The 11,250-nt window shown below is 32.1% G+C and overlaps 1 protein-coding gene across 1 annotated transcript in view; it reads left to right on the top strand.

Moving 5' to 3' along the window:
- The first annotated feature begins 6,540 nt into the window (after nt 1-6,540).
- The window catches only part of LOC106469896 (DNA-directed RNA polymerase II subunit RPB9-like), a 13,018-nt gene continuing 8,308 nt past the window's right edge, over nt 6,541-11,250 (top strand). Inside the window, exons 1-2 of the mRNA XM_013930417.2 lie at nt 6,541-6,627; nt 9,887-9,981. Coding sequence (XP_013785871.1) covers nt 9,905-9,981 — 77 coding nt within the window. The 5' untranslated portion in view covers nt 6,541-6,627; nt 9,887-9,904. The remainder of the gene's footprint in view (nt 6,628-9,886; nt 9,982-11,250) is intronic.

Raw genomic sequence — 11,250 nt, 5'->3', positions numbered from 1 at the left:
GTTACACACACTATAGTTCACAACAATTCACTCACTTTCTATCGCGCTTAGACTTAGTTGTCCGTCCCCGCAAACTATAGTTCCGATCTCTGTGTCTGCTATCCTCAGTTTCCGCCGACCGTAATCGCTGTCTTTCTTTCTCCCTGCCTGCTACAATGATGTGATACCCATGTTTTACCTGTTTAGCAATGATACTGCGGAACCAAAGGTTGATACTAAATTAGAAGAATGTGAAACCAAATGTTTACACTTTATTACAATGATGACGTGGAATAAAACTTTACAGTCTTGCAATGATGTTAAACAAGTTTTAATACTGTCTTACAATAATGATGTGGAAATATATGTTTAAATAGTCTTAAAATAATGTAAAACAAATACTTATACTATCTTAGAGTGATACCAAATCCATTTTTATCCTATATATATAATCGTACGACTGATGTTTATACTTTCTTACAATTGTTACGACAGTGGGGTCACGTGACGAGTACTCTAGAAGATTCGCTAGTGTGTTACGACATCGGGGTCACGTGACGACAGCAGAAGTCAAGTGATGCTGGTAGCACGTGTTGAGAGTCTTAGAAGTTTCTAGAACAGGCAGTATTATCGTATATAAGTGCGCTAGACAGTGAGAGAGACAGAGACGAAATGTTTACTCTGTCTTAATTTCTAGCTCATTATGAAACAAGTATAAACAGTTGATTCAAAGCCAACATTATAAAGCAGAATAAATAGTTGCTTTCACATCAAAGTAAGACAGAGTAAATATCTGGTTTCACATAATTATAAGATAATATAAACGTTTGGTTTTACGTCACTAAGAGACCATATAAACAGTTGTTTATACATCATCATTGTAAGATAGGATAAACATTTGGTTTCACATCATCGTTGTGAGAAAGTAGGAGCTTTTTTATTTCACCTTTTTGTAAGCAGCTTTAAACATTTGGTTTCACTTCATTGTAAGACAGTATAAATGTATCATTGTAACCAATTGTAAGCATTTTGTTCCACATTATCATTGTACTACAGTGAACATTATTATCATTTGTCACCAGAGTCCAACTTTTCTTAATGGTTGTCATTATGCAACTTGATGGGGTTTCTATGGGTTGAAGGGTTGCACCAGGTTTAGCAAATTTGTTTTACGTCATCATGAAAAGAGGTGATTAGAAAATTGTCCAGAACAATTTAAACCTTTATACTACAGATGATATGTTCACAATACATTTGTAGTTCTAAGAAATAAATTTGATATTCAGGAATTCCTTGAACATAAACACAACAATAGTGTAGAACAGTATAGATTTGGTTTCACAAGACCGCCGTCAGGCAGTAGGAGGACTCGTGGAGATTACACTCTTATATGGGCTGAAATTAACATGAGCAAATCATGAAGTAAGTTTCATGTTATGTCTGGACCTAGCAAAGTACATTCTAGAGGTAGCATACATATCAGAAAAGCTCGTCAAAATAAGAATAAAAACGAATAAAAGATGTGTTTCTACAGAGGAAAAACAAGAATATTTTACAATTAAGAAGGGAGGTGAAGTACTTGTCATGGGAGACTTCAAAAGGAAAGTTAAAACAACAAGGCCAACATAGGAAGAACACATAGAACACCATGTAGACCCTGAAGTAGAACGGAACCATAATGGAATGTTGCTCCTGAAACTGTGCACACAACAAGGACCTTTCATTATCAACACATTTTTACAACATCGGCAGACTAGATGGAACACCATTGTAAGATAATATAAATATCGGTTTCACAATATTCTAAGACAATAAAAACATTTGGTTTCTCATCATTGTACCACACTTTAAATTTGGTTCGAAGTCATCATTGTAAGAGAGAGTTACGCCACTGCTTTGTGGATCACTGTCATCTTTGACCAATTTGAGATATTTTTCTTCATCGAACTTTTGGATAATTTAACGTTATCAAATAGTTATAAAATTGAAAATTTTTAAAATTATGGTATCAAGAAGTGTTAAAATCAACTATCGTCATGTTTGTTTGTTGTTTTGTAAATTTCATGTTTGTTTGTTTGTAGTTAAGCACAAAGCTACACATTGGGTTATATGTGCTCTACCCACCACGGTATGTTTGGGGGGCTTCATGTGTGTATATGTGTCTAAATCACATTCGTATATAATCTGAAACCTGTAATTATTTTCTTTCGCATAAAGTGTTAGCTGTAGAGCTTCGAAAATGAATGAAGTTGTGGCAGTGACTATTAAGGCTAATTGCTATAGATTATATAGTGGACAAACTTGTGCTACACGTACAAAGCATATTTAAACTTTAGACCTAACTGTCAATTTTAGGTGCCTGTTAGAATTTGTATTCAAATGTACTAGTATTCCGCTATTTATAAGACATGGAAAGGTAAAGCATTAACTTAATACGTTTCCTTGTGTGTTTGTTTGTGTTACTGAAGTAATTGCCTTTAAAGATGTACACCTGCTTTGCTTGGACCTAATTCTCATATCTTCATCTGTTATGGTATCTATAAATTAATAATGTGCTAATGATTATGTTGTTTCAAGTGGATCATTCGGGTAAAAGAAATGGGCAAGCTTTTCCATATTTTTCACTAATTCAGCTTCTTTCCTCTGTACCCTGTTCTGGAACATTGCTCTGTATAGTTCCTTATGGTATGTCACTTCAAACCTGTGTATAAGGCATCTACCAATGCCTGATAGCTGATACAGCTCTAAGTTTGAAGGTTACTTAATTAATGTTATTAAAACTCTTCCTTTTAAATGGGCAGAAAGAGGAATAGCCTATTGTGCACTATTCTATCCATTCACTCTGGAAATGATTTAGAACTGAGCTGGTATGCCTCCCATGGTATCTTTCTATTATACTCTGTTGGTTTCTTAATCAGGCAATTTTGTTGAATTGACCACCTAAGTTCTGAATCTGAATTGAGTATTGACATGGCTGAAATAATCCAACAAGGTTCTGTCATAACAGATGGCACAGCAGTAATTTTAATATATGTAGACCAAATATATTATTTTATTACATATTTTGAAATGGTATTTGGAGTTATTGCATATATGCAGAAATAGGTGTGGATAGTTTAATACTGGCATTTACCATTTCAGTTTCCTAACATTCTATTCTGTCGTTGATGTACTTTTTACCTCAGTTATCTCTTTTTATACTTCTTTGATTTCATCATTACAGCCTTCCTGTACTTTAATTATGTATTTTTGTACATCTTCTATTCTATTGTTATAATCCGTCTGTACATTTCCAATAACTTCTTCAGTCTTGTATTCAATGATACTTGTTTGTTTTTGAATTTCGCGCAAAGCTACACGAGGGCTATCTGCGCTAGCCGTCCCTAATTTAGCAGTGTAAGACTAGAGGGAAGGCAGCTAGTCATCACCACCCACCGCCAACTCTTGGGCTACTCTTTTACCAACGAATAGTGGGATTGACCGTCACATTATAACGCCCCCACGGCTGAAAGGGCGAGCATGTTTGGTGTGACAGGGATTCGAACCCGCGACCCTCCGATTGCGTCAATGATACTTAATTTCATTTTTTTTTTTCTCTTCATTAAATATAATATATCTTCCTTTTAATTTTTCTCTCTTAGCTCTTGGTCTTCTTTTAATTTTTTATAAATTTCTTGTTGGTCTTATTTTAATTTTCTGTCTCTTTCTTCTTGGCCTTGATTTAAGCGTTTCAGCATCTCTAGTGGTCATATTGTCGTCATCTTGAAGTTTAAGCTTAGTCAAAGGTCTATTTTATTTTTACCAAAATAATCCCACTTCTTTTATTGAGTGTGTTGTTTTTTTAATTATTTGGGGTAAATAATGTGAAGTACAGCCCACATAACGATAACAAATTAGTTTGTTTCCTCTATAACATCTGTACAGGCTATGTTTTGCTTTGATGCAAATTGTAGGCCTCAGTTTACAAAGAACATTTCAACTAAAATACTTCACTAATGGTACTATGGCTAATGTTCATAAAAACTTGTACAATTCCACAGCTGAACATATGTAGTAACTAACATTGATCTGAATACTTCATTAATGTCTCTGTCAGGATTTTATGTATATGTGGGCTGAGGATTTTTCTACAGTAGGTGTCTGTTACTTGTTAGCAATATATTCGAACAGAACACAATCCACTTGTTTTAAAGTAATATATTCAAAATAATTCAAATGTATCTACAAAATTTCTTTACACTGTAGGATATCACAGTTGTTTCTAAAACTCTAAATAATTCTCTTTTCTTGTCAAAAGTCCACCCAAGCTGATTCAATTATTTTAGAATCCGATCCACTAGACGAATTATTTTATTTACTTTACTCAGTGAATAATTCACTTACGTTACACATCTTGGGTTAGCACAGTTGTATCTCGAATTTTACATAATTGTCTCCTTTTTATAAAAGTCCACACAGACGGGTTCAATTACTTTAGAACACCCTATAACAAGACAAATTATTCTCCTTATCTCTATTAAACCTTGAAATTAACTTTAAAATATCGCCGATTACGCCAATCACTCACACGCTGGTTAACTTCACGTTTTATAACTTTTTTGTCACTTTACTTTTCTTCACTTCAGTTGCGCTCAGTTAGTTGAATATATTTATATTTTGTTCACTGAAGTCTCGAACTTTCCCTAAATTACACGAATGTCGCTGTAAGGTAACAATATTTACAACAATATTGACGTCAACAATATTAGTAAAGCTTAGGCAACAATGTAATTGCAAATACAATGTACGACTCGTCGAGAGTTACATAACGAAATTTGTCACAACTAACACTTTTAAAACAATCCATTTTCACCACTCCTGTCTTAAAAAACAAACAATCACTAAATATTAAGTCATAAATAAACTAAATAATAACTATTAAACTAAACAGTATTGAATATCCAACAATGCCATTAGAAACTTCACTGAACTAACTTGTATTTATAACTAATTTACCCATGTCTAGATTTTAGTCCAAATTTATTGATCTTAATGTATTGCGCCTTCTAGTTGACATCTATCATAAACATTGAAAATATAACCAAGAGCAATGTGTACATGAAGCATACGTTCTCCTTTTTGAAAAATATTATTTTGTTACGTCTCTGTCGTTCGTTTGTTAATTTTCCGTAGAAATTCTTTCCGAAGAACTTCAATGATACAAGTCCTTTCTCAAATAAAACTAGTTTATTCTTTCTCAATCCAATTTTGCAATACACTTAATTTCCACAGTCACTTTAACTTAAACACACGCTATAATTCTCAACGCACGATTCACGCACTTTAGTTACTACCGCGCTTGACTCAATTGTCCGTCTATATTTTCAATCTCTCTGTCTGCTGTCAACTTATCTATCTATATTCCGACACTTCATTTGCCGGCTTATATATATAAAAAAATAGAGGGCGCGTAGAGAAGACTAGAGTTGCCACAAACAGATATGATCATTCTAGAATCTCATGACGTGTTACTACGGTCACGTGACTTCCGCTGTAGTAACACTATGATAAATTCCAGAGTATTCAATGTTGTGGCTGGAGACGGCTTAAATGGGTAATGAAGAAAAACTTATATTAAAGTTTTTCTTCATTACCCATTCAAGCTGTCTCCAGCCATTATTAGTCTCAAAGTGGGTTCCTCGTCATCGAATTTGAATTCAATGTTGTGGTTTTTATTTACCCATAATTGAGAAATATGAAATGATTATGCCCTGTAACAATTCTTTACATTTAATAATATGTGTAACTTAAACGTTCAGTTCTTTAAAATGGGCGCTAAGTAAACAACAGCTTGATAAGCAAGTAAATAATTGTTAAAACGGGGTAATCACTTTGAAAGACGGGTAAACAGGGTTTTTTTTCATTAAAACATTAGCTAAATAGGCCAAAGCCGATCTAGTGAATTAAAGTAAAATAAAATATTTTTCGTCTGCCACTTTTGAAAAAGCATGCAAAACTACACAAAGGCTATCTGTACTAATCGTTTTTTATATTGAACTGATTGACTAGAGAAAAGGCAGGTAGTTAACAACCCTCACCGCCAATTTAAGTATCACTCTTACAATGTACCCACGTTTCCCACGATTTTGCGACAAAGGGATGCGAATAACGAACTCTCGATCCACATCGTGGCAAACTAACCAATAGGAAATGCCAAGTCCAATATAAAATTAAGTACGTAAATATTAATATTAACTCTTCTGATTAGAGCAAACTATCCACTTAAAGCAACAATAAAAATATCAAACTTATAATGAGCATTAAGATTTCAATGCATTGCTACATAATCAGGTACCATTCCTGTTAGTGGTATTTTCGGTTGTGCTTATGAATTAATAAACGCAGATTTTAGCACACTGTCGGCACTTTATTATAAATTTAACAATATAAATATTCAAGTTGGAAAATATTCTTTTGTTTTTCCTATGCTACCTCTTTTGCGAAAACATAATCTTAATGTCCAAATTTAGACGGTTTTGTGTGTGTGTTTTTTTTTACTTGCGTTTTAGCTCTTGGTATTTGTTGTAGAGGTAGACACTGGTGCTGTTACAGATGTGAGGTACGCTGGGAAGATTTTCATCAAGATTTGTTTGTCATTTCCGAAAGAAAGTAAGTGAAAAATCCTTATACAAGGTGTCGAGTGTTAATACTACTACTAATAGATCAATCACTATACGTTACTTTTGAAAAACAATAAATGTAGTTCATCAATTTTTTAATCAAGTTTTGAAACGTTCTAGGCTTGTTTCGTTTTTTTTTTTTAGTTTTAGTACTTTTACTCGAGTCTTAAGCCTACTTATTGACTTTTGTTATGTTATAAACCAAAAATTAGCTGCCTCGAAATATGGCTTAAAAATTAAATATTTTAAATTCTTTTAGGTTCATGCATACTTTATATACTTATACCTTATTAAAACATTGTTATTTCTGAGTATAAATATATAGTGTAGACTAGTTTAAAGTTCAAAGTTGTGTATCACTTTCAGATTATGCCACATTTTGGGTAATTTGTTTTCAAAGGATTTGATAGTTTGTGGAGGTACTACGTCCACAGGCAGGTTTTTCCAAATATCCACTATGTATATAGTGAAACTAAACTAGTTTTGGTATTTAGTATTTGTTGAAGCTGATTAACATTCCTTTGGTTATTTTTTCATTGTGTATATCAGGGTAATTCATATACGTCTCCATCAATATCATGCTCCCTGTCGTCAGACTTCTATATTTAATTGTAGGTACGTTGAATGGTTTTGCATGAGAATTTGAGCACGTGGAATTTGTCTTTTGGCTTGTTGTTAAACACTTTCACTTACTGTGGAATCTTTTGTTAACAGACTTAAAATGCAAATAATTAAGATGTGTTGAATTTTCATAAAGGACAGAGGGAAATGATTAGGTAAATTATTCATCTTGCTACAGCAGTTGTTTTCTACGACTTGGAACAGAGGAAATAAATAATTGCCTAATTGCTGTAGCAAAAGACAAGAAGACCTAGTATTGGTATAACACAGTATATACAAAAAACAAGAAAAATTAATCCCACCTTTGAATACATCTTTTATTTTTTAGGAAATCATCGATTCCCCTTTAGGTCTTCTGTAAAGTGTCAGCTTCCACTACTGCCTAAAGCATCTCATTCCATAAGTTAACCATCCTATTAGGGAAATAAAACTGTCTTAACTATAGCTTAGCCTGTCTTTTCTAAATATTAAACTTGTTTCCTCTCTTTGGACAAAAGTCTCATCCTATTATCATCAGGATAGAGGACATTTGAAATCATAGGCCTTTATGATGTCAGTCTCCTGTATAATCTTATAAACTTCAATAAGATCACCTCTCTGACTTCTTTTATCAATCTTATTTGTTTCCCAGAATCATCCTCTTTTAAACCCTCTCAAGTAATTCAATATTCTTCCTTAGATAATGAGACAATCTGCACACAGTATTCTAAGTGTGGCCTTACTAGTAATTTGTATAGTAATTTTCTGCTTTGGCATGTAGTCAGTATAACATAACATAATGTTTAGGGACAACAAGAGACCTATTGGTTCATCTAGGTTGCTTTATCCTCTTAACTAAGCCTAAACTGTTATAAGATAAATAAAAAGAACCTCAAAACCAGCCCTTATCATTCATGTAGTTACCGAGCTTTCTTTTAAACTCACTTAAATTTACTGCTCCCACAACATCAGAAGGCAACCTGTTCCAAAGGCCAACCATCCTGTTAAAAAAACTAAAACTGTTTTAGCTGAAGATGACTCCTACCCTGTCAATTTATATTTGTGTTCCCTAGTCCTACTATTCTCACCATTGAGTATCAAAAAAGATGCAGCATGAACACTCAATTTCCTTAACAATCTTAAACACCTCAATCAGATGCCCTCTAACTCTTCTTTTTTTAAGGAGAACACAATTTCAGAGATCTTAACCTCGTCTTGTATGAATACCCCCTCCATCCCAGGCACCATTCTAGTAGCTCTCCTCTGAACCTTTTCCAACAATTCACTGTATATCCTAGGGTAAAGAGCTCAAGACTGAACACAATACCCCAAATGTGGCCTAACCAGTGACCTATACAATGAAATTATAACCTCTTTAGACTTGTATTCAATATTTCTGTATATACAACCTAAAATCCTATACCACTAGCAACAGCACTCTGCTTGATTAGCTTAAGAGACTGATCAACCACTACACTAAGAATCCTTTCTTTCATAATGCTGTTAAGGTTACTTAGTGAAAAACATGAGCATGATAATAAGAAGCGTTATTAAATGTTTCGTAATCATCAGAATTCCATCATCAGTAATCTAGAGGTACAAAACAAACAAGCAATATTTGTAATTACAATATATATATATATATATATATATAAGAAGTAAATTTCAGTATAAAAATTCTAATGAGAAAATGAAAAAAATGTGGCGCAAATGAAATACTTAAAATAGGTTTAAATCAAGTGAAGAATGTGTATTATTTAGGCACAGAAGAAGAGTTTTCGTGTATAAAGTTTGTTTTATAAGAAGTTCAGTATCATGTTTGGCTGTTGAGAGAATTTTAAAGTTGGAGAGAGAAACCAGATGTCTTGTTTCAGTCTGTACAAAGTAACTTGTCTTGGTTGTGTTTTAGTTGACTAGTATTTTGTAAAATACAGTCACATTTCAATTATTATAATTATAATTTAATTATTATAACAAAAGAATGATATTTTTAATAGGTAGTAGTTATTTGTCTGTGTACTGGCTATTAGATGACATGTCAATGCATTTCTTTGTCTTGATTAAGATTAATGAAGATAAATGATAACCCACACAAATACATTGTCTAATCTAAGATAATTAATATTAACTCTTGATCAGAGCAAGTTACCAACAAAGATCAGAACAAAAACCAAACAGTAATAGATACAGCTAGCTAAATATATTGTTATTACATTATTACTTATAATGACTAAATAGATGTAGTTCATTTCATAATTATCAGTAATTCTGATGTGAGTGTGCAAAAAGTTCATTGTGCTTGTTTACCTGTATTTGTTTTGCATTATGATCAAATAGATATTTTTGATAGAGCTACAATGCTAAGTATGTGTACATATTAAGCAGAATAATTTTATATTCTAAGAAATTTTTAGAAAAAATAACCATAACAAAATCTAACAATACAGATGTGTTAGTACATACATTTTTCTAATCTTCAAATAATCTTTATGATCAAATAGATATTTTTGATAGAGCTACAATGCTAAGTATGTGTACATATTAAGCAGAATAATTTTATATTCTAAGAAATTTTTAGAAAAAATAACCATAACAAAATCTAACAATACAGATGTGTTAGTACATACATTTTTCTAATCTTCACGAAGGTTACAAGTTTGTTCATCATGACTCCAGGAATAAGTAGCTATGAAACCACTCAAGAAGGGCCTGGATTTGTTGGTATCCAGTTCTGTCAGGAATGGTATGTCAGAAATTAATTAAATATCCATTTATTTCCTATGTCACAGAATACATAAATTTTTTAAGGAAACAAAACAAATTATAATATAGAGGATACCTTTTAAGACAAAATATAGTTAGGATGGTTTATGTAGAAGAAATAATAATAAAGAGGATATAGTCTGCAAGATATTTACTGATACGTAATTATCAGTTTTTATGTGCTTGTTGTATGATGACTGTTTCACGTGAGTGGTTTTGAATATTCTCTTTGATTGACATGTAGTAATCTTTGATTGCTTCTTAGGTTTACCTGTTTGCTGACTTGATCATATACCAACTTTGTGGTATATCATAGTTAGTTTACTGGTTAGTTCATTTGTTCATATACCAAGTTTATGGTATGTTACAGTTAGATGTATTGGCTAGTTCACTTGTTCATATACCACATTTATAGTATGTTTATTTGTTAATTTGTATGTTTGTGTACCATATTTATTGTGTTACAGTTAGGTATATCAATTAGTCTTGTCTATAGTAGAAGGATGTCACTTATACCCCTCCATTGTTTTATTTCTTATATTGAAAATACTGAATCAAATAGCATGAAACTGAAACTTATTAAATACTCTCTAGTTTTGCCTTAAACATTCACATAGTTTGAGTGTTTTTCTTTAATTTTTTATGTTGTGAGATTTCAGTATCTTGAGACATTGTCTTGAAAAACATTAAAAATTATCCATTTCATTTTTAAATTTAAATGTTATTCAGTGTATTTATTTTTGAAGTAGCTCATTGCCCACTGTATGCAGTTTGTTCTGTATTGTACTTAAAGTAGCTCATTACTCACCGCATAAAGAAGTTTTTACTGTATTTTTTTATTAAAATGGTTCATTGTTTGCTGTATAAAGTATACAGCAAACAAATATATTTTATATTTCTTACTTTAGTTTACTGTTCACTTCAATAGATATTTGACTTGAATCGCATTTTTCAGACTTTATGAAAATTGTGTCAGAAGTGCGTAAGCTATACTATTAACCCAATGACTACCGGCTACTAACTTTCTTAGTAGGCAATGCAAGTCTTGCCATATTTCATTCCAACAATAAAACTAGTGGACGAATATGTTCGAAAATTCATAAGTACTTTGACAAATGTAGGTAGTTTAAGAAACATAAAGCCTATTACTTTTAATAAATTTAGTTTTTTTGCATTATGATCTTTAATATCTTGGAAAATTACATTAGGAAATGGTATTTATAAGAAATGATTACAACATTTATATTTG

Source organism: Limulus polyphemus, unplaced genomic scaffold, assembly GCF_000517525.1.
Source record: "Limulus polyphemus unplaced genomic scaffold, Limulus_polyphemus-2.1.2 Scaffold3713, whole genome shotgun sequence".
NCBI lineage: Eukaryota > Metazoa > Arthropoda > Merostomata > Xiphosura > Limulidae > Limulus > Limulus polyphemus.
This window is presented reverse-complemented; position numbering and strand designations above follow the sequence as displayed.